Raw genomic sequence first — 25322 nt, 5'->3', positions numbered from 1 at the left:
ATGCATCTGCACTACTCACCCTAACCACTCCCTGTGGTATTGAGTCCACATTCTCCCCATTCTTTAGGTATGGAAGTTTTCTCTGAATTCCATTTTGGATTTTGTGATGCCTACCTTACATCAATTGTGGCTTTTTATACTCTTGCCCACGGACAAACATTCTCTTTGCATTCACTCTATTCAAGCCTTTATAATTTTAAAGATGTCTATTAGGTCATCTCCCAGCCTTGTTTTCTCAGGTTTGTTCATTGCTTCCTGGTACGCAGAGCCTTGTGGTTTTGGTATCATCCTTATGAATCTTCTCTGAGTCCGTCCCAGAGTTTTTAAATTCATAATATGGTGAACAAAATTGTTCAAAGTACTCTAAATCTGGTCTAACCAGGTTTCAATGTAGATTTAGCAAATCTTTCCTATTTTTCAATTCTATCCCTCTAGGTAAGGTACCTGGTTTCCTTCTTTTATGCCTTGCTAATCTGTTGTGTAACTTTCTACAGTTGTTACATTTGTACTCCAAGATTCTTTTGTCCCTTTACCCCATCTAGACTTTCACCTTCTAAGTCATAAGCAATCTCCTGATTCCTCCTAACAAAACCTACAATCTCACCGTTATATTTGTTGAACTTCATTTGCCGATTATTTTCAATTTCTGCATGTTTAATAATTTCCTCCTGTCATATTTTTGCAGTCCTCCTCATTATTGACTAACTCCCAATTTAGTATCATCTGCAAATTTAGAGACTGCATTATTGTAACTGGTGAACAACAATGGTCTCTGCACAGTTGAAGATCATGATGCATCTTCTTCCACTGTTGTACAGCTACCCCTTTCTTCCATTCTCTGTAATCTGTCACAAAGCCAGCGAGCTATCTACTCTGTTACTTGTCTCCTCACCCTACATTCTTCATTATTTAGTAGTCCATAACGGAGCTTCTCCCTTTTGTATTATCCTCTCTATCTCTTCATGGCCCTATTCTAATCCCAACCTTTCCTTTTTATTATCTATAAACTATTTCACAATTGCATTTAATTTCTTAGTTCACTTTTGCCTTTCCAAGTGCTTTTTGTGGTTCTTTTTTAGTCCCTTCATATTCCCTCTGACATGGACTCCTCTGTGATCTATCTAAGCCTCTACCCTTTATCTCAATTGGTCCTCTTATGTGTTTAATGCATGGAGTCCAGTGAGTGTTTGCTTTGTTCTTCCCTTTGACCAGAATATATTTTTCTTGCAGTCTACTAAACACTGTTTAAAAGCTTCCATTTATCTTTTCTTCAATGTTGTTTACCAGTTTCATTGCTCATTTATCTTAACAAATCATATTCTCAGTCCCTCAAAAGCAGCTTCTCTCCAATCTATTACCCTGGTTAGGCCACACTTAGAATACTGCGTTCAGTTCTGGTTGCCTCACTATAGGAAGGATGTGGGAGCTTTAGAAAGGGTGCAGAGGAGATTTACCAGGATACTACCAGGATTGGAAAGCATGTTTTATGAGGATAGGTTGAGTGAGCTAGGGCTTTTCTCTTTGGAGTGACGGAGGATGAGAGGTGACCTGATAGAGGTGTAAAAGATGATAAGAGGCGTAAAAGATGATAAGAGGCGTAGATCAAGTGGACAGCCAGATATTTTTTCCAGGGTGGAAATGGCTAACACGAAGGGGCATAATTTTGTGATTGGAGGAAAGCACAGGGGGGATATCAGAGGTAAGTTGTTTTTACACAGAGAGTGGTGGTGCGTGGAATGCGCTGCCAGGGGTGCTGGTAGAGGCAGATACATTAGCAACATTTCAGAGACTCTTTGATAGGCACATGGATGATAGAAAAATGGAGGGGTATGTGGGAGGGAATGGTTGGATTGACCTTAGAGTAGGTTAAAAGGTCGGCACAAACATTGTGGGCCGAAGGGCCTGTGCTGTAATGTTCTATGTTCTATGTTCATATCACTGCCCTCTTTTATCACCTTGCAGTTTTTATAATATTGCATTATTGTCTAGATGTCTACGAATATCTAGGCAATAGCAACCATTTAATAAAAAGTTTTAAGATGATAAAAGAGGATGTTATTAGATCTTCCTCTGCTTTTACTTCTCTGTACTCTGGTGTCCCCCATTACTAAATCCAACAGAAAATCCTCCCTCGTTGAGCTCTTACATATTAGGTTAGAAAGTAGTCCATCCGTATCACAGAAACCCTGTTCCCTTACCTGTTATGTCCAATTAATACTGAGGTAGTTGAAATTTCTCATGACTATTATTCCACTTTTTTATTAATGTCCCTTATTCATCTGCATATTTCTTCCTTCACCTCTCTTCAGCTATCAGGAGGTTAACACTACAGGTCCTATAATCATAAGACTAAGTCTATTGGAATGATCGATCTTTCATCTCTATCTACTGATTCTATTTATGTCTCCCTTATAGATGTGTTCCCTTTTTATTGCCATTATGTTATTCCTAATGTACCATTACTTGACCACTTCTTTCCTCTCATTCTTTTCTAAATACGTTACCCCTGCAATGTATAATTCCCAGCACAGATTTTTCTGCAGTCATGCCTCTGTAGTTCCTCCTCTCTCTGTGCAAGATTGCCATCAAGATTTGCAGAACACCTTTGTTCAGTTTACAAGGGTGATTCTGAACTTCCAGTTGCCTGTCATTTTAATCCTCTATCCCACTCCCATTCCAACCTCTCTCTCCTTGGTCTTCTACACTGTTTCAACAAAACTCAAAGTGAAGTCAAGGAACAGCGTCAGGGCTAATTCAATAATTTTTACTAACCGGCCTTTTCTGTCTGTGTCAGAACTGGCTAGTTCTGATGTAAGGTCATCCACTTGCAACATTTACTCATTTTCTTTCTCTCCACAGATACTACCTGACCTGCTGAGTATTTCCAGCATTCTTCCTTACTTCAAATGTCTTGTATTTGCTGTGTTCTAAATCCTCTCCTCCATCATCACTTATCTCCCTCTATTTACACCTCCTGGCAGTAGTTCAGCTATAATAAGCAAGTCTTCAGTACTCTCTCCTAGATGGCGCTGATTGCATTTATTGCTCTATCGTAGTCATAGCCTTCCTTCTGGGCCTGACCCTATGCCTTGCCCCAGCTCCAATCCCTGCTGGGTCTTCAACATCCCTCTACCACCCCTCCCCCCCACCCTCTGACCTCCCTCTCTCTGATGCTGAGCGGTCAGTCCTCAACAGGGGCCTCACCTTTGTTCCCCTGCACCCACACTTCAACAAGTTCCGGGCCCATCATGATGTCAAGCTCTTCTTCCACTGCTTTCATGTCCATGCCTACTTCTTTGGCAAGGAGTCCCGACCACCCCATTGATGACCCCCCCCCCTTCCCCCCTTCTGTCATCTCCAACACTGCCCTTCTCCTGGGACACTCCTTTCTGGCCTTTTACCCTTTTCATTTCCAATTGTCTTTGTGACATTAACTGCCTCGACTTCTCCATTCCCCTCATTCACTCCAAGCTCACCCTGTCTGAACACACAGCACTCCATTCACTCCACACCAATCCCAACCCACAGATAAGGGTGGTGCCGCTGTCGTCTGGCAGACTGACTTCTACCCCACAGAGGACAGGTTGCAGCTCTCACACACCTGCTTGTACTTAGCCTTGGACCATGACCCCACAAGTGAACTCCAGGCCACCGTCTCTCACACTGTCACGGATCTCATCACATGAGGAGATCTCTCTCTATTGCCTCCAACCTTATAGTGTCCCAACCCTGCACTTCCTGTACCCAAGATCCACAAACAGGACTGTCCTGTTGGGCCCATTATTTCTCCCTGCTCTTGCCCCCACTGAACTTACCCCCTCATACCTTGACTCTATCCTATCTCACTTTGTCCAGTCCTTCCAGTCCCTTCCCACCTACATCTAAGGGACACCTCACATGCCCTCCACAATTTTGAGAACTTCTGATACCCTGGCCTCCACCACCTCATCTTCACTATCGATGTCCAGTCTTCATACACCTCCATGCCCCATCAGAAAGGTCTTAAAGTCCTCTGCTTCTTCTAGCAACAAAAATCCAACCAGTTCCCCTCCACCAACACTCTCTTCTGCCTGACAGAACTCGTTGTTACCCTGAACAACTTCTCCTTCGCTTCCTCTCACTTCCTACAAATCAAAGATGTAGCCACGGGCACTCGCATGGCCCCAGACCCAACTGCACCTGTGTTTTTGTGGGCTTCACAGAAAAGTCCTTGTTCCCTGAACCTGTGCGGAACTCATCAATTTTATCACCTTTGCTACTAACTTCCACCCTGCTCTCAAATTCACTTCAACTTTTTCCGACACTTTCTGTCTCTGTGTCTCCATCTCAGGAGAAAAACAACCCACACTGACACTTACTATAAATCCACACAAACTTCCACAGCTACCTGGACTACACCTCCTCCCATCCTGTGCCACCCCTTTCTCCCAGTTTCTCTGTCTCCACAGCATCTGCTCTCAAGATGAGGCCGTCCATTCCAGGACATCTGAAATGTCCTCTTCTTTCAGGAAACATGGCTTCCATTTTACTCTGCAGACGGAGCCCTCTCTTGCATTTCCTTTGTTTTCTGGACTTTTACTCTCAGTCTCACCCTCACCACCCTTGCTCTCTCCAAACAGATCAGAGATAGACTTCCCCTAGCCCTGTCCTTTCACCTAATTAGCCTCCACATCCAGCACATCATCCATTGTCATTTCTGCCAGCTGCAAAGGGATCCCACCACTAGCCACAGCTTCCTCTCCCCACCCCTTTCTGCCTTCCACAGGGACCACTCTCTCTGCTACACCCTGGTCTGCACATCCCTCCCCACCCACCCCTCCCTCCCTGAAGCAACACTTGTTCCTACACCTCCTCCCTCACCATCATCGAGGGACTTAAACAGCCTTTCCAGGTGAGGTAGAAATTCGTGCGCACCTCCTCCAACCTCATTTACTGCATTCGATGCGCCCGATGTGATCTCCTCTATGTCGACAAGACCAACACACACTAGGTGAGCAGTTTGCAGAGCACCTGCGCTCTGTCCACAGTGGCCATCCCGAGCTCCCAGTTGCATGCCGTTTCCACTCCCCTTCCCATTCCCACAATGATCTGTCCATCCTCGGCTTTCTCCACTGTCGGGGTGAGGCCCAACGCAAACTAGAAGAACAACACCTGATATTCCACCTCGGAAGTCTACAACACAATGGTAGGAACAATGAATTTTCCAGTTTCAGGTCACTGTTACCTCCTGTTTCCACTCCCTCTCTCCTTCTGATCCCCCTCTGGTCCTCCCACTTTTGTTTCCTTTCCCACACCCGGTCCTCCTGGCCCAGTCAACCATTTTTGTCCCCCTCTGCCTCCTGGTTCCATCCACCTACTACCCACACCCTTCACCCACCGCCTCCCATGGCACCTTCCTTACTTGTCAACTTCCAGCCTCTGTCTCCACCTTCACCCTCCCCTCCCTCCACATGGCTCCGTCTGCCTATCTTTTTCCCTTCCACCTATCACTCATCTGCCCCTGTCCTCCCAACTTCGCCCCCCCCTCCCTTCCCCACCTGGTTCCTTCTGCCCGTCATCCTTCACCCCTCCTTGATCCACCTATCACCTACCGGGCCCTGTTTCACCCGTCTCTATGCCGGCTACCTTCCCTTCCCTTCCCACTCTCAGTTCTGATGCAGGGTTTCAACCCGAAAGGTCGACAATTCCTTCCCCCCACAGATGCTGCTTGACCCACTGAGTTCCTCCAGCAGTTTGGTTTTCACTCCAGGTTCCAGCAAATGAAGTCTCTGGTGTCTCCCTTTTCTTTTCTCCACCCCTTCCACTTCCCCTTAAAACATGCTTCCTTTCTCACTTTTTTTTGTTTCTGATTCAAGCTCAATGACCTGAAATGTTCAGCCTTTTTCTTTCTCCACAGACGCTGCCTGACCTGCTGAGTATCTCCAGCATTTTCTGTTTATATTTAAGATTTCCAACATCTGCAGTTTTTGTTTTACTTTCAGGTTATCCTCAGAGTCTCTGCTTTATTTGAGACATTGTGTGCTTGCTGTAGAGACAGTTGAACTCCTTTTTGGTAAGATTTCACCTCACTTTTATGTGAACCAACTCATTTGTTTCCTATTCTATAACTATTAGCTCCCTTACCATTAATGTCCTCCTGTGCTTTATTTTCCCGTCTGGTCTTTTATCCTGATTTGTTTAGTTTTAGGTTGCATATGCTTCTTGTAGATTCCTTGCCCTCACCTTAATAGTTTAAAGCCTGTGCCACTACCTTTGCCACATGCAGAAAGACATTAAATGACACCTAGATTTTAAAATTCTCATCCTTAGTTTCAAGCTCCTTCATTATCTCCTTCTTCTCTTTCTCTGTGAACTTATCCTGTCCTATATTTCTTTGAAATATCTCCACTCCTCCATTTCTGGTGCACTGCTCATGCCCCATTTCAGTTGCTCCACCACTGAAAACTGTGCCTCACCTGCCAAGATCTGAAGTTCTAAACGTGTCCTATCAAACATCGCTCCCTCTCCCTCTCCTTCCATCTGTAAGATACACCTTAAAGTGCCCTCTTTAATCAAAACTTTGGTCACCAAAATGAAGATGAACAAAGGAAACTGAAGAATTTTCACTTTCATTATTGAACTATTTGTTATGGACTCAGTGAAAGTCCCTTTAAGATAGAGAGTGTGTGTGTATGTGTGTGTGGGGCGTGCTTACGTCAATAGAAGATAAAGGACGTAATGACGTTGTTGTTGAAGAAGAAGAAGAAGAGAGAGAGAGAAGGGAGAGAGACACCAGCCTGCTTGTTTTCTCTATCGATGGATGAGAAACAATAACTGTGTTTGCCACTGAAAATCCATGTATGGAAGTTGGAAGTAATCCGGTGGAGTTCACTTTGTTGCTGACCTGTAGAAGGAAACAGGTATTTGTGTGTGGACGACCACGGTTCGGATGCTTTTCGGGGGTGAGGAAGTCACTACCGAGTAAACACTGAAGTGTCGTTTGGGTTCCATCGTGGAACATTTTGGATTTCGTATGTACTCTCTCTATGTTTTTCTACATCTACATCTTATCTTCAGACAACGGTGTTTGTTGAAGAAGCCCTTGCTCATGTTTCACCTTATGGCTTGCGGAACTGAACTTTAAGAACCATTCAGGAACTGGGAGTTTTGGACTTTGTCACACACACACACACACACGACGAGTTTAGTTTTTGGGGTTAACGTTCGAGGTTTAACATTTTTGAATTCTAACATACTAACATTTTAACTTTTATTTTACGTATTATCATAAGTAGTGATTAATAAAATAGTTTTTAACACTAAATCATGCTCAGTGTGTTTCTTTTGTTGCTGGTTTGTGACATATTGCTGAAAAGAAGAGCAGAAAACAGAGGTAGTCATGTGTCCAAATTCCTTCAGATCTCTTTCCAGCAATGCTTGATAATCTGTGCCAGCAAGTTTGCAAACAGTGGAGGCCTCCTAGTTCACTGGAGCGGAATTGAACTTTGGTGGTTTGTGGGACAAACCTCAGCTCAGTCTGCCAATTCTGAATCCATATGTCATCAATTAGTATAGACAACCAGACATCATTTCTGAAATAATGATGTCTACATGCAGTGCTGATTGTTGTAACACAGGAACCTAGAAAAAAAATGAGCGTTTGTCTGAAAAATGCATGGGGACCTCGCTCCAATCTGTTCAATCGGAACTAAGCAGGAAGATACTGAATTCAGGAGAAGGAAAGAAATCACCAAGGTAGTCCACTTTCAATAGCTGAAGGATAAATTTCACCTCTTTGAATGTAGTCTACACTACTAACTAATGAACAGGCTGACTGCATGATTTCTTACTCCCCACCCCACCTACCACAAACAGTACAGATTCCTCAACATATACCTAAAAGCATGACTACTAACATTTGCTCCATGTTCGTCAACAGTTCGAAAAACACAGAATGTTCTGAATGGCAAATGGAAATGTGGGAGGGCCGCCAGAAGATCAGAGAACATACAATCCCTGCTACCATCAGTGGCAGATTGTGAGACAACATTTCAGGAAAGTGAACCAACTATAATGCATGGGCAATGATATTGGTGGAAGTGTACCAAAAAAACATAATATGGTACACACTTTGATTGTCCACCTCCCTTCATCCATTCCCTTGAATGGCCCTGCAGTCTGCAGACACAGGATGGAACTCACAATTCCTGAGAATTCTGGGTCTGAGCTCAATAGGCACTGGACAGTGGGTCCTCAGGTAAATATACTATACATTTGTCACCGATAATGGGAAGAAATAGTCACCCTGAGCTGATGTGCAGTCCTCTCCTCAGCAAATAGATGGATAAAACAGCTGAGTATATCTATTTGTTCCATGGTTCAGTTCACCTGGAAGCCTTCTCAATCAATCCCATAGCCATCGACTGCTCCAAGAAGGGAACAACAGAAATGTCTCCAAGCAAACTGACCAGTTTTATCTTCCACTTTGTGTAACTCAAGTTTTTGCAAAGAAATTAGTACCAATACAGTTAAGCTGAAGACCAGCCCATTTGAATATCTTATTTTTTTTCTTTATTAATTTCTGGAATGTGGATGTTGCTGGCAGTGCTGGCATTTATGGTCCATTCCTGATTGTCCCTTAACTGGGAAGGTAGTTTAGAGTCAACTCTGTTGGTGGGCATGTCTTTCTCTGAAGGATGTCAGTGAACCAGTTGGACTTCTGTGACAATCTGGTAGTTTTATGGCTACTGCTACGAGACTTTTTTTTAATTCTATGAAAATTTACATTTTATGAAATACTTGAATTTAAATTCCCCTGGTGGGATTCAAACTCATGTTTCTGGATCAAAGATCCAGAACTCCGGCGATTAGTCCAGTAAATTAACCCCCATATGATGGTACCCACTATTTGTTCCGGTGCTGAAGGAACATAAACCCCTAATTTCTTCATTAGTTTAGCCATTCTTTGATGTTTGTAATCTATTCCAATGTGTGATTCCAGTCTAAAACATAATTCTTTAAAGTGTTTCAACATGATTCATTCTTGTGATGTTGGTTCTTAGTTCACCACGAATTCTAATTGAACAGTTTCTTTATTCTTTTCCAGAAGTTTATACACTTGGTTCATTACTTTGCAACTTGAAATCAATATTCTCTTTTGGATCCAATTAGCCATAAAGTGGCTGTGATCATTCTGCTTCTGAAATCCCCTTCCCAGGTATAATGTTTCCTCATGGATATACATCTTGCTGTGTTGTGCTATAGTGTTGCTGCTGACTTCAGCATCATTCTCACTGCCTTCTCTCTTTTCCTTTTCATAGATAGCAAGAAACCTTTACCCTTTAAATCTTCCTTCCTGCCATAACATTATTGTATCTACCATCTTAGTGAACTTTTGGTTTGGATTTATGGTTGAAATTGGCAGCCCTATACACTGTAAAGTAAATGAAATGATCTGGATGTGCTTTATCATTGAACCCAATGATAACTTCTATCCTCTTACCTGAAACTAGACTGGAAACGATGAGTGGCAATACCAGCATTTGCAGCATCCGCATCAGCAGCTCCCCAGGGAAAGAGAAATACTTAATCTCACGATAGGACAATTTGTAGGGGCGGAGGGTAAAACCCAGAATTATACCTGTCAAAAAGCAAAGGTAACCTGTTTCAATCCAATACATTAACACTAAATAAGGTTGTTTCAAACACATTATTCTGGGTGACTTTCTGTCATAATAATTTAAAATTTGTCTTCAACAAATGCAGGTAAAATAAGAACCCTAAAAAACTGAAAGTTACCTTTTACTTCAGTATTGGAACAAAACCAAAAGCGTAAATAGGAGTAGAAAGGAAAACAGAGTTTGGTAGAGAGAATGGAGGAGGATAAGAACATTAAAAGACCACTCCAGGAAATTTCAGCTGGTTATTGTTTGTTGCCATTCCTAAGTGCAGTCCTTGAAAGCCTCAGATGTTTCCAAAACTCATTATGGTGATTGTCCAGAGCTGTAACTCTGTGAGCTGGTTCTGGATTGTGGCTTGAAATATGAGAGTGTGTCCAATTTCACCAATTATTTCCCAGTGTGTGTCAATAGTTGTATTAATGGGATAAATTTCTTTAATTTCTAGTTAATCTACTCAATAATTGTTCTTCATTTTTTAAGTGCCACATCTCAAAACCTGTGATGAAGTATAGTTTATATTATTCAAAGCAAGCTGTGTGAAAAAGATTTCAAAAAAATACTGTTCTGGCAATAAATCTGTTACAATTTTTTTATTTACATTCCATAAACTTTAGAGAGCAAATTAAGTGGCCAGATGGGTGCTTTGAAGAGACAAAGGCCAGGATAGAAACCCTCCTTGTTAGCTTGTGTTAAGCATAATGCGAGGCATGCAACAAGCATTGTTTGTGTGTTTTAATTTGCTTCCAAAAGTCTGTTCCCATGACTAATCTCCTTCCAATACTCCACTCCTTACTTTCAGTTCCTCTCCTGACTCCGATATTCTCTCTTGCCTCTTGCCTCCAAGACTCCTGACTCCAATACTCCCATCCTCCATTCTTATTGCTGCCATCCTCTCTGGACCCCTAATTCTCAGTTCTAACCCAAGGTTTCCTCTATGACTTCTAATCTCCTCCTTTTGCCTCCAGTCTTGAGTTTTGATCCTCTGTAATCTCCATCGTTAACCTCAGTCCTTCTTTCTTGACCCAGATCCTCCTTTTCAGAATCCACTCCTAATTCAATGCCTCTACTACAAACAAACATTTTAATTCCGTGCATGTCCGTTCACAGTGTCGGGATATCTTCTTGTAAAGTGATTTCCAAGAAAAGAGTTTCGCTCCTTCTCGCTAGACTCCTATTGTGGCATCTAAATTGGACAGAGTATAAGTGAGAGACTGTTCCCTTTGTCGGAAGGTTGAGGCCAAAGGGGAAGAGAACTAAGGGTGACATGGAGAAAAATTTTTTAATGCAGCATGTGGTTGGAATATGAAATGACTGCCTGCAGATTTGGTGAGGGCAAGTTCTAATGGAGCCTTCAAGAAGGAATTGGATAAGTATAAGATGGAGAAAAGTTTGTAAGGCTATGGAGAAAGGGCCGATAGGTGGAACTGGAACTGATAGAGACCCAGCACAGATGTGATGGGCCAAATGGCTTCCTTCTGTGCTATAACCATTCTATGATCCTCATTCCTGATCTCCAGCCTTTGTAGCTAGACTGCTCCCACCCCTAATGCTCACCCATCCTCCAGTCCTAACCCATGGTTTCCTCTGTGACTTCTAATCTCTCCTCTGCCTCCACTCTTGATCCTTGATCTTCTGTGGCCTCTGCACTCAATCTCCATCCTTCTTTCTTGACCAAGATCCCTGGACTCCATTCCTGATTCAAAGCCATTTCTCCCAACCTCTACCACACCCAAAAGTTAGAATTCAGCATGTACCAGTTTCAGTCTCAAGATATCTTGATGTCAAATGATTTTTGAAAAATGAAGTACATTTATCCATTTGAGTTTCAAAAGCAATAGTGAATCATGGCTCTTAAAAATGAGAAAGCCAAATAAAAACTGGTTAAAATGCTTAATCGGGAATTGTTTTTCTCAGAGACTGAACAACAGGCAATTCATACATTTACCATGGTGCTATAATGGTGGAGGACCCTTTAACTTCTCTCAAACAATGAGTGAGGCTTTTGTAAACAAGAACACAGATACCATTAAGCCACTGTTGGTGGGGGAGACCTGCACCCCACTTGCACCCTGTTGAGCACGGCTCTGGTTACTGAGAAAAAATGGCAGCTGAGTTTCTTGTGATTTGTGTGAGGAGGACAATGTGGCAGGTATTAGATAAAACTCTGCATAGATCAACAATGAAAGCAAACAGAGGTCAAAATTACATGATAGCTGAGTGTGGACATCTTGAATTTCCAGAGGACATGTTTACTCTGTATTTTGCAAGGTAGTTGTATAAGATATACTTATGGATTTGGTTACATATATCTACCCATCAACATGAAGGATGCTGACAAATTTACCAGTCTAACGACATCTTTGATATAGTGAAAAGCAGGGTAAACCTCCCTTTATACTTCTCACTGAATACTCCCTGATCTTGCATATCCTGGCCTTCCTGGCATATACCCATGCCTTCTCTGAGCAGGCACTCAGAGATCAAGTGAGACCATGAGAATAAAATGAGAAGTTCTCTTTGTATCGTACATCAAACTCTCTCAGAGAAACAGTAGTGTTCCCTCCTTTCTCTCGCACAAAGAGCTGCCTGGTTATATATAGCACAAATACAGATTTAAAAAGGTTGTTCACATTGTCTTACCAAGTCAAAAATTGACGTATTTTGATGAGAAGTAAAGAATGGTCTACATTAGTATACCAATCTCCCACTGTAGGCTCAGAAGGAGACCAGTAGTTATGACATAAATGGTCAATTTCACTTGACAGGCAGTTTCTTCACTAATTTTCCAACCAAACTGTTGGCAGGAAGACTGCCATGGAATCTCATTTTACAGTTTTAAGGAGTGTGTAGGGATAGAGGATAATGGGTGTACATGCATATAAATCCATGAAAGTGGCAGGATGAGGTGATAGCAAATCATATGTAGACTTGGAATTCATAAGTCCATGCATGGTGTTCAAGAGCAAGGAAGTCATGCTGAGCTAAAGTCCAAGTATTGCATTCAATTCCAGTCACCTAACCTTAGTAAGGATGTGAAGGTCCGAGGGAAGGTAGTAGAAAGGTTAACTAGAACATTTTAAGGGATGAGGAATTTCAGCCACATGGTTAAACTGGAGAAGCTAGGATTGTGATATGTGGGGCAAAGGTGGCAGAGAGGAGATTCTGTACAAATGTGTTAGATGATGATAGGATAAATAAAGAGAAGTTGTTTCCATTGGGAGATGTCTCAAGGGCTGGAGAAGCATATTTAAAACTTTGGGCAAAAGAAACAAAGGTGACATAAAGAAAAATCTTTTTCACTCAGAGAGTAGTTACACTTTGGAATTTCCTGGCTGTAGGAACAATAGAAACACAATCAATTAGTGTCTTTAAAAGTGAGACTGGATGGGCACCTGAGAATAATCATTCGAAAGCCTATAGAGAAAGGACAGGCAAATGTGACCAGTGGGATTGGAAGCTTGCACAGAACATGGACTGTGATTTGATGATTCTAATTCCACGATATTTTAGGTTACTTGGACCAGTATGTGTTAGTTGCAGTTCAAAGTCTAAAATATTTAATATGGGAGAAAGGAATCAAACAAAAAGGAATCTGGGAAGGTGGTCTATTCAGGACAGCTATGACCATTTTAAGGATGTCGAGGAAATGTCAATGGAATATCATCTGTGGTAAAACAATGGATTGCATTAACAGAAAGGTGGGATACAAATCAATGTTCTGCTGCTGCACATCTGGAGTACAATGTGTAGCTTTGAGCATGTAAATTAGACTCTTTTCGAAGCCACATATCTGAACAGACCATGCCAAATATCAGAAATTTAAATTACAAAGCTAGGTTTGGAATCAGAATTTATAGTCTTTGGAGCTTCATCTTGATAATACAAACATGCTTTGTAGTTGGGTTGAAGGTTAGAAGGGCATTGCCATGCAATTGTTTAACATTCCTTTGCGGTGGGATCATGTACTTGTGGAGTACAACTGGTGGTCTGAGAAATATGGAACCAATCTGTTGACTACCGACGTTGCAGAAACCCACTACTGTTATGTATCACGTGGACAGCTGGCTGCATCTAATATTTACGTCAATTTTAATTGGTCGTAATAAGCATTGGTCAAAATCGTTCACCACCCATGGACACATGCTTATTCTTCACTTATTGTTTAAGTAATTTGTGTCCAAATGTTTCTGTTCCGTAATATTTACGCCCACCCCGGTTCTCGTGTATCTGAATTACTTACCCAGTATCACCGCAAAGATAGTTAAAACGACAAATGCATTTCTCTTAAGAAAGCTCTGGACGCTTTGCTGGCTGATGTTGCTCAGGCTTTTCTTAGCTCGACCAGCTCGCTTCCGCAGCGCCTTTTGGAACTGCTGAACTCGACTGTCCGCGGTGCTCCGCTTGGCCGAGTCTTCATTCAGGAAGAGACTGTTGACGTTAGTCTGCCGTTCGCTCATTATCAAACCCAGCACCTGGTCCAACAAGTACGAGTCGTGGGAAACTTTGGAGAGAACAGAGGGAAAGGGGGTGAAATCAGATCTGCCAGAGAAGTAAAAGTGTAATTTAATATGCACGGGGAGAGGTGGGTTTCAACACACCGCCATTACGGAATGGTTGGAAGGGTCTTTCAGATCAAGTTGCAAGCAGATGCGATGAAATTTTTGACCTTCCTGTTCCTTGCAAAAATTACATATGCTAGGGCGTTCCAGTGTGAAGCAAAACATTAATCTTCCCTTCACATTAGCACAACTTAAACATTGATAGGTTTAACTTTCATTCCGCGAATAAAATAATCTCCAATATTTTTCCGAGGTCTTTCTTATTACCCAGAATTAACCTACTAATTTGCTTACAATCTTTTATTTTGCTAAGCATATTTAATGCACCTTAGAAGTGCAATCATGTGGTCTAGATTTCAAACACTTTGTCAAATTAATCATGGTTTACACCGAGTAAGGGCAAAGTTTGGATCGAGTTTAATCGCCAAGACAAAAACTATTCGCAAAATGACTGAGTCAAAAAAGGTGTAAGTTTTTATTTATAATTTATATTTAATCACCGGAGCTATTGTAATGCGTTAAAAGTGACCTTCGATAACTGAAAAATAACAGAGGGCACAAAATCCGCCGTCCTACCCGAGCACTGCAAATGAAGCCAAATCGAACAGTTTATGGAAAGAGGCTGAAATTTCGCACTAACACACTGATAAGCGTCAAATGTTTTTTTAATGAGCAACCGCAGTGTAATAATGTTTGAAACTTTCTAACCTATTGTTTGAAAAAAAATGTGAACATAACATTTAAATATAAGTGCCACTGATACAGATTTGTCCTCTGTACGTATAAAATAAAAGTACAAATTACTGTTGTTTGTAACAGTGAATCAATGCTGACTAGGTTGATGGCATTCTCATACTCGCTATTTTGACAGAGGCGTTAAACCCGTGTAAGTTGTCTTATCGATACTAAAACGTGGACCAAAATGAAAGCAGAAGGTTGTGCGTTTCAAGGCCGTCTCTGCAGCTTGCATGATTCTGTGGAATTTCCCAACTTGCATACCCACGGCATTCCAACAGCCTTCATGTCCCCAAAGCTAAATATTGCAGATGTTGGAAATTTGAAATAAAAATAGAAAATGCTGGAAATACTTGGCAGGTCAGACAACACCTGTGGAGAGAGGAGCAAATTTAACGTTCCAGGACCATGGCCTTTCATCAAAGCTGAGAAAAGTTAGAAATAAGACAAGTTTCAATTTGCAGAGAAACTGTGTAGGGACAGAGACTATGTGATACGGTGGAGACCAGGAGATATTGAATGTCGAAAGTGGGTGGTAAATGTTACCGGATAACAAGGGTATCTCTGGGGGAGGTGTAAACAGGAGGAAATGAAGGAAATCAGGTTACCAGGAGAGAAAAATGCTAAAAAAAGTCAGATACAAAGTGGAATGGCTGTTTATGTGAAAAAAATGAAATCCAATATTGAATTGATGAGAAGATAGTGGCCAAGAAATCCGATACGGAATTCAGAAGAAACTTCTTTACCCAAAGAGTGGGTAGTATGTTGACATCAACAGCACAGGGAATGGTTGAAGTGAAAGTACAGATGGACTTCAGAGGAGGATGGACAAGCACAAGAGAGAGCAGGAAACAAAGGGTTATGCTGATAGATGAGGAGAGATTGGAGGGAACTAAAGTGGAGTGTAAACTCTGGTGTTTGCTGTTATATTGTTAGGACGTATTGGTACATTTCTTACAAACACTGTTTGTATTTCCTCTTTAATAGTTTTCTCTTTAATAGTGACAGTTTTGAACATGCCCAGTATAGTGAATATGGTCATAAGGAAAGCAGCCATTGTTCGCATTATGCAGCGATTTTGTCTAATTGATCACACACATCAAAGACATACTGGTCACAATTTACAATGGAAACCAGAATGAACAAACTGAAAGTGCAGTTGATGCCCTTCTGATTATTTAGTGGGTGTGAATACCATCTTTACTGTACTTTTGCTATTTCGTTTTAAACCACTGTGTAGGATTTCTTGCACTTTGGGTCTATAACTGAGTCAGTTTAGCAGTTAACCTGCAGTTGCTGAGGAGAACTGTAAATTCTGACACCCAATCTGATTAATCAGAGTCTGTACAAGCCCAATATTGAAAATGTATATTTGAATAAACAATACACAGAATACTCAGTGCACCATGACTACATTTGCAGCATCAATGCCTAACCTCATGTCATTTGATGTGCTGTTCCAGCCATTCACAGTACTATCTTGCTTAAAAATATGGCTTTGTGGGTTTGAAGGGGGCATTGGCATGACTTGAATCACAGATGATGTGAAAAAAGATGTAAGTAAAGAAGCATTCGTGTGTGCCATGAAAGTGAAGAATTACGGGATATTACGTGGAACAGTACAGCACAGGAACAGGCCCTTCAGCCCACGATGTCTGTGCCGACCATGTTGCCAATTTAAACTAATGATATTTGCCTTCACATGGTCCATATCCCTCCATTCACTGCCTGTCCTTGTGTCTGTATAAATGCCTCTTAAATGTTGCTATTGAATCTGCTTCTACTATTTCCCCTGGCACCAATTTCCAGACAACAACGACTCACTGTGAAAAAAAGCTTAAATCTCCTTTAAACTTTCCCACTCTCACCTCAAAGCTATGGCCTCTAGAATCTGACATTTCCACCCTGAGTAAAAGACAGACTATCTACCCTATGTGTGCCTCTCATAAATTTATATACTTCCATCAGGTTGCACCTCAGCCTCCGATGCCTCAGAGAAAACAATCCAACAAAACATTACACTGCACTGACTGCATATTAAGGTCTAAATGTTGTATATGAGACTATTGTATTCCATCACACAAGGCAAAAAGCAAGTGAGCAATTGATCAATATTGTGTGTGTCTGTGCCAACTTTCCAAAAAATATGAATTTTCTGATCTTCAGCGAGAGTTAAAAGCATGGAGCAATGAGGGGATATCAAAGCAATTTCAAAGGAAAGCCCTTGAGAAACATATTAAGACTTGCTGAGCAAGATCATTGTCACTTCTAAAAAGTGGAGAAGTTGAGGTAGAAAACCCATGAAAAGCTATTGTGAATGCAGTCAGAAAAGGCAAATACCAAATAGAACATTTAGCTCAAAAGCATTGATTGAAGACAATTGTCAAGATACCCAGAAATCAAAATAGTTCTTTTATTGTGGTGGCAGCTATACTCTTCAAACAGAATGTCCTGCTAAGGAGAAAGAATGCAAGATGTGTCAAACCTCTACCATTTCACAAGAGTTTGTCATTCAACAAATTGAGTACGCCAGAATTCATCAGGCTATGTCGTGAGAGTTGAAATCAATAAATAAGTTAACAACAATTGTGATGATCATGAATACACATTTGTTGTTCATAACAACTTTCAGAGTACTCAGCCACAAATGGAGGTGAAGACTTACAACTTGCAAACCAGTGTATTTGTTGATACAGGTGCATCTGACCAGGTGATGGATGATCACACCTCCAGTGATCTATACTGTCATCCTCAGCTAACTCAGCGAGGAAATTCCAGGGTATTTCCCTGCAATAGAACAACACCTTTGACAGTTCTGGGAATGCATTCATCACAAATGACATTCCAAACTAAGATGTTAACATAACATTTGGTATAATTTCAGGTGACAAATGAGTTAGAGTTATCCAAAGGCCATGAGTTATGGTTGGTACTGATTTGCAGATCTTTATCCCAGTAAATATTTGCTTGTGATTGTCAATTACTATAGTAGATTCCCTGTTCATAGAAATTGTTAATTCTGTTTCAGCAAAAGCAACTGTTCCAAAGCTTGCTCTTGCCTTTGTGCTGTTTGGTGTACTGAAAAATACGACAGGTTACATACAGAATGCCAATCAACAGTGATGCATCAGAAGTTTGCAAGTTACCTGTCACAATGATGAAGTAGAGAGATTCGTACAAATGCTAAAAAAAATCTACTCTGCTTATATTGAATACCGAAGAGAAATCGGGGAAGTAAGAACTCCCTGATTATTAGCAAGGATTATGGAGGAATATCATCAGCTTATTTCTTTTAGCACAATCCTTGTGTGCATGAATTCCAGGGATACACCATGAGACAGACATAGTCAAGTAGGCATGAAACACATAAAATTCAGATCATGAGGCTACTATTTTTGTGAAAAGTGATAGCCATAAGGAGTAAGCAAGTAACTTCACATAGACTGTTCCCATTTGAAGTTACTGCCACAAAAAGTTTAGTGATCGCAGCAGCGTATGGTCCACAAAGTGTCATATGAGATGTGTCATTCTTCAAAGCACTCAAAACAGGACAGCCAGTGAATTCAACGGGGATAATCGCAAGGTTGAAGAAGAGTTGACGTAATAGTTAACACACTCATATCTGCAAATGTCTGGGTGATATCTACCCTGTGAGCAGAAATCTCCTTCATATCTGTAATGAAGTGATATAGGGACTGAGAAGATTAGGATCGTCTTTTTAATTAGCATGGAGAAAGATATGGATGTTATTACCTTATTTTAACATCCTTTTTATTATAAATACTGAGTGCATTGCTCAATAAGATTGCATGTAATTCTAAGCACGTCTGGTATCCTGGGTTTAGTAATTAAAGAAAGTAGCTATGAGTTTACTTCAAGCAGCAATGATTTTGTCTAATTAATCACTTTCATCAAAGGATTACCAGTCATAGATTGCAGAATCTTTGGGCTGAATGCTCTGTTTCTATACCATAAATCGTACAGAATCATATGTCATGTAATCTGTTCAGTTTTGTTTTTCTCTCCTGGCAATTTAAGCTTTAATTCAACTATCTACAGCACCCCAGACATACAGTACATACATCCCTTTCGTTATTCACTGATCTTTACTCCCTCACACATCTCCCAGACTTACCACACTGACGCCACCACTGCTTGTGTTATCCAGTCTCTCCTGGTCTTCACTCTATCACAAGCCTTCCCTCTTGTCTCTCTGCAACTTCTCACTACTTTTCCTTTGCAACTTAAAATTTATTTTACCTCTAACTTTGCCCAGTTTCCATGAAAGCTCATTGACCTGAAATGTTAATTCTGTTTTCTCCACAGATCTTTCCTGACCCGCTGAGCTTTTCTAGTTCTCATGATCCTCCTGGCAATGAGTTTGCATTGAGTGGCAATGCAGCCATCGGGGTTCAATTCCTGCCACTCTCTGTAAAGAGTTTGTATGTTCTCCCCATGACTGAGTGGGTTTCCTCCGGGTGCTCCGGTTTCCTCCCACATCCCAAAGACGTGCAGGTTAGTAGGTTAACATGGGTGTAATTGGGAGGCGTGGGTTTGCTGGGCCGGAAGGGCCTGTTACCATGCTGTATAAATAATAAAAAAAAATTCACCTGTCAGTCAAAATTGGTGACTATTGTTGTAAGTGGCTGAAGTTGATTTTATACATACCATTTATATTGTAACAGGCCTCCACTTGCTTTCTGTGGGGAAGTAATCCTAGTTTTGTTGATTGAAGTGATGCAGTTTCAGCTTTCTCCATTGTTTAAAAATAATTTTTTCTAAGTAAATTAATTCTATTTGCTGCAATACGTTGTCAAATATAAAGAATGGCCAGTGATTTTTAAAGTTGAAGGCAACTTCTTGAACAATTACATACCACAATTCTTGAACAATCTATATGCAGTTAGAATTCACCAATGTTCAGTTTCTCAACATTTGTCTCAGAAAGCAACAAAATCTGCTTTTGCTGTAAGAATCCTATGGGCTCCTCATGGATGATTTTTTTCCCTATCGTTTTGGCACTTGAACAACAAGTGACTGTGACATACACCTCCTTACCATATGCTACATACTGCTTAGTTCTAATTAACAAGTAAAGTAACATTTATTTCAGTTTTGTGACGACACCTTTGCTATTCCAGCTAATTGCTTGAATATGATTTTACTGCTCTGGATTTGGAATTCAAACTAACTGAGAGAATTACATACTAGACTGTGTGCTTTCTGCTGGGATGCTGCACTTAGATTTAATAGGACTTTTAAAACATTTTTAATGTCTCAGCAAAAGATTTTATTAAAGTTACAGTTTGGAATAGGTCATTCTCCTGATCAAGTGCGTGCCAGCTTTTGTCCTCCCACTGGGCTGTCTCAGAGAACTTGGATTTTGTAGACAGTGGCAGAGAAGAGGGGTTGAGGGCAGGGGCAGATCGATCATGATCATGTTAAATGGCAGGACAGGTCTACTCCTGTTCCTGTTATGTTCTTGTGGTCCGATATTACTCAGTATTTTTCAAGCAGCCATTTAAATTCCTTTTAAAAGAATTGATGGTGTCCATTTCAACATCATTGAGTTTAGGGAGTTATAAGTAATGAGTACTTTCTGTGGAAAGCCATTTATACAACCACTCCTTTAATTGCTCTGTGATCACTTAAATTTGTGCTGTCTCAATTCCTTCTGGTCAGAGGTAGGAACAGCCTTTCACTGCATGGCTTTAATGCAATCCACCTTCAAAAGCTGATGACTGCTATTAGATTGCCCTCAACAGTATCAGCTCCAGTAAATAAAGACCTTGTATCTCAAGTTTCTCTTCACACCTGAAACCCCTCATTTTAATCGGTGATAAATTTGTATACTTCTATATTCTTGTACAAGAAGGTGCTCAAAACTCCATGCACTTCTAATTTCAGGCTAATTTATACCATATACCAGTCCCATGTTAACTCTCTGCATTTGTTATCAATACTTCTGAAATAAATCCAAGCTTCCCATTTGCTATTTGTGTGGTCTTGCCTTCTGCATCATTACCTTTAATGACCTGAATAACTATCAGTTGGGAACTTCTTGCTCCTCTGTTCCATTTAAAATCATAGCATTTAGGATGTATTGCTGAGCTTGTTCTGGAGCAAAGGTGGTTGTGAAGAGATTTAATAGAGGTCCGCGAGATCATGAAGTGTTTGGATAGGGGAAACAGAGAGGTGGTTTACATTGGTGAACGGTTCACGGATTGGGAAAACAGATTCAAAATAATGAACAAAGATACAAGAGGGAATGTGAGGAAAGTATTTTTTTAACGGCATGATTATGGTTTGGGATGCATGTTCTCTGAGGGTGGTGGAAGCAGAGTCCATCCCAGCTTTGTAAAGGGAATTTGATTGGCACTCTGAAAATAATTTCCAGTGCTACAAGGAAAGAGCAAGACAATAGGACTGACATGATTGATCTACAAAGAGCTCGGAGAGGTTTGAGGGATTGAATGGCATCCTTCTTTGCCATAGTTATTCCTTTTCATTTTTATCCAAAGTGTATTAGACCATATTTTTATACCTAGTTCTTCATCTGCCAATCTTGCTAACCAATTTAATAGTCATGCAGTCTACATATTTTTTGTCATAATTTACTATGTGCTCCTAAATAGGCAAAGGGATTCTGGTAAGTTCTTCCAGTGTCGAGGCCCTAGTTACACTCAGGTGCATTGGGTGCTTCACATAATTCACGTGCCCAACATTCGAAATATCCTATTCATGTGCCTGTCATAGGAAGGGATAACTAACTGGACAGAGAAAAGGATTCAAAGGTGTGACAAAGCTGTGCACAAAGCTGTGAATATTCCCACTGACTCCTGGGTACCCTTGGCCCATGGCCACTCAAGGTGGAGAAAAAGGATTCAGGATGGCATTGAGAACCTCGAAGCTGCACTTTGGGAGCAAAGGCCCTGCAGAAGGGGAACAGCACCTCACATCTGCCCCATCTGTGGAAGTGTCTGTGGTCCCCACAGTAACCATATTAGCCGACTCAGAACCACAAAGCTGGAGTGTGTGCAAGTCAACTTTGATCAGGAGGGAGTGCGTAAGAAGTTGTTTCAGGTAATCACATCCCATTAACTCCATGTGCTATAATTCCCCAATATGTTACTTTATCAATTATTGAAAATCTATGTTAAGCAGATCAAGCATATTTCCTTTTATTTATCTTCTATGTTATTTGTTTAAAGAATTAAATAAGGTTAATCAAGAATGGACTGCCATTTAGAATTGATCACAAGTCACTCTGATTAACACATGCTTCTTAACCTGGTTAATAGTATCATTCTGTCGTTTAGCATTCAGTTGTTTGCTAATAATTGAATGAATTCTAAGTGGAGTATAATTTACTAGTCTATTTCTTTCTTCAGACTACTGCAACATGCTGCAAACTCCTTTAACACCAGTATTCACATCAACAGTCTGAGTTTGCTTGACTGCAGCCTGCAGCTGTTGTGTGGCTTCTGCCCACACTACAGTAGAAGCTGAGACATCTGGTATCACTTGCTGCTTAATAGTTGGTTCCACAGATGTACTTACTAATGGAGATACTGACCAGGCTGGGAAGAGTAGGTTCCAAAGTCCATGCAAAGCTCTGTACAGGGTTGGTGCTGGACTCCTATGTACTCCTTAACACTGCATGCAGACTTTCTGCAAGACTATTAATATGCCAACATTTCTGTGTGCATCAGGCTTCTTCCATGGGATGTCTCTTTGCAGTGCTCATTTGAGGCTTCACTTGAAGAATAGATTGGTTCTTGGACTACCTTGAGTGCAAGCCATGTGTGCTTATAAACTAACCCCTGAAGTGCATAAAATGACAATGAGATAGTGGCCAAGTACTGAATCAAGTGTCTACGTCTTCAGCCTCCTCTTGTTCTTCTATCAATCCCCCTGGCAAAGTTGCAACTTTTGGATTTCTGATGAGGAGAAGGTGACTGGAAAAAAGGTGAAGGGATAAAAGGTGTATACTGATACCATCTGCAAATGGGGTATCAGAAGAGGTTCTGGAATATGAGAAAGATTAACTGGGAGAATACCGGGATCTTCCATGATCTCAGCCCCACTGCTGGACATGTAATAATTGCCCCAAAAGTATTGAGCACTTTCTCTTTCATGTGATAAGGTGTTGTGGCTGTGCTTGTATCTGGTTGATTAGTTTTAGTAACTGCAATTTTGTCCCACGTTGCACTGCCAGGGAGAGGAAAGTGTGTTCATGAATGGCACGTATGTGTTTGTATTACTTGTCTACTGTGAATGAATTGCTAGCAGTATGCAAACTATGCAGTGTGGGTATGAGACTTGGCATGATCACAGGTAAAGATCTGCCTTGTTCTTTAAGTTGGCTGTCCCCAGCACTTTGTATCTCACTGGGATGGGAGGGTTGCTCTACCACCAGTGACTAAAGAAATTCAGAATTTGGAAGGATGAGGGGTGAGATTATTGAAATATAAAACATCCCAAAGAGGCATGACAGGATTAACGTTGAGATGTTTCCACTAGTAGGAAAATCTCAAACGTGGTGACATAGCTACAAGAAAAGGGGCCGGTCATTTATAAATAAGGTGTGCAGGCATCCCTTCATGTACAGGATGGTGAATCTCTGGAATTCTCTAGATCATTGGATGAGATTATTGGAAATATTTAAAGAGGAGGTAAAGAAACTTTTGAAAGATCAGGGGAATTGAGGGCAATGGGGAACTGGTACAGAAGAGGTGATGAGGCCTGGGGCAGATAGCCATGATCGTACAGAATAGCTGGTCAGGCTTGAGGGACCAAGTAGGCTACTCCTGCTCTTATTTTCTTATTTTCTTATGTTCTCACTCAGGGAGGCAAGGTCAGAGCATCTGAGTTCCTGGGATATGATAGTGCAGCAAAGGTCAGGTCCATCGCCGTCTTGGTTGTCCATGACTGTCACAACACTCCAGATGTTGAACATCACATTAGGAATGGAAAATACCTGTGCACAATTTCATTTAACATGGATGGTCACGGCACACCATCTACAACTTGAACTTGATGGAGCAAAGTCCTGGTTCTGTCGTATGGGAGTCCAGGTTGACTGGAAATTGACATAAGCACATACACATGCATACTTGCAGGGCTATGTTATCACTCCAATGTTTTTCTCAATCTTTCCCTCTGCTTTATTGCTCCTCATCTCCAACTAGTTTCCTATTGGAGTGAAGTCAACATGCAGGATGAATGTGAAACTGTGCAACCTACATCACCTCGACTCCAGAACTAAAATCATTCCAACCTCAGTCATTGAGTTGCAGTACACAGAAAATGCTTGTGTACATGTACTATGGGAGGCTGAGCTTTTACTTCATCTTCGACATTCACCGTAGAGCATTAAAGAAAAGGCCTTACACTTAACATTTGCACAACAAAGGTCCATTTCAACTTCTCTCTGTGGTACATCACTGTGCACTCCCAGATCCAACAATAAAGGTCCACAATAAAATACTGGAAAATGAGGACAACCTTCCATAATTCAGGAGATCTCATGGGAAAGGCAGACACCGATAGTGAAATTCACCATTATCTCCATTGTGCCAGAATAGTCCTTGGCCTCCTGAGGAAAAGAGTATTTGAAGATCAAGACCTAAAATCTGCATAAAGCTCATGGTCCACTGTTCAGCAGTGATCAATGCCCTCCCATACTTGGTATCTCAAAGCACCAGACAGGTACCATCAATGCTGTCTTCATAAAGTCCTCCAAATTCAATTGGTAGGATGAGAGAGTCAACCATAGTATCTTGTCCCAGGCAAACATCCCCAGCACTGAGGCTTTAATTACACTACTGTCTGTCTGACACCAAACGACCAAAACAGGCCCTCTACTCTGAGCTCCATCCCAGCAAAAGATTACTGAGACGATAGAGGTAACAATTTATGGATGTTCTTAAGATTGTCTTGAACAGAAATGTAACCTCACTGACTTTGGTGAATCCCTGGCCCATGACTGCTCATAGTAGAGAAGGAATATTTGGGAAAGAACTGAGAAAATTGATTCTCTTCTTCAGGAGCATCCAAAAACCTATCAAAAACAGTGGAACAGGAAATATTACTCACCTGTCCCCTCATTAATCACCTCCTGACACGTGTCAGAGACTGCAGGTCTTATCACCCACCTTGGAATCCACAGAACCAAAGATGATTACCAACCAAATTTTTAGAGCCTACCCAATTTACTGATCTATTGAGTTGTTCTTAAGTTTGTCAGTTCACTGTAAACTGAATAACTGAATCGCAATTCATTCTGGAATATTTGTTATTCACCTTGCTCATGAGTATCCTTTTCTTCCTTGGGATCGAGGATGACTTCCAGTTCTGAAGGTTTTGG

General features: G+C 41.1%; 1 protein-coding gene across 1 annotated transcript in view; it reads right to left on the bottom strand.

Annotated features, from left to right (window-relative positions):
- The window catches only part of slc1a6 (solute carrier family 1 member 6), a 59242-nt gene extending 41521 nt beyond the window's left edge, over positions 1–17721 (bottom strand). The window contains exons 1-3 of the mRNA XM_052037637.1: positions 17619–17721; positions 13900–14160; positions 9482–9619 (exon numbers count right to left, since the gene is read on the bottom strand). Of these exons, the coding sequence (XP_051893597.1) occupies positions 9482–9619; positions 13900–14160; positions 17619–17655 (436 nt within the window). The 5' untranslated portion in view covers positions 17656–17721. The remainder of the gene's footprint in view (positions 1–9481; positions 9620–13899; positions 14161–17618) is intronic.
- Between the last annotated feature and the right edge of the window lie 7601 nt (positions 17722–25322).

This window comes from Pristis pectinata, chromosome 24, assembly GCF_009764475.1.
Source record: "Pristis pectinata isolate sPriPec2 chromosome 24, sPriPec2.1.pri, whole genome shotgun sequence".
Classification (NCBI taxonomy): Eukaryota; Metazoa; Chordata; class Chondrichthyes; order Rhinopristiformes; family Pristidae; genus Pristis; species Pristis pectinata.
This window is presented reverse-complemented; position numbering and strand designations above follow the sequence as displayed.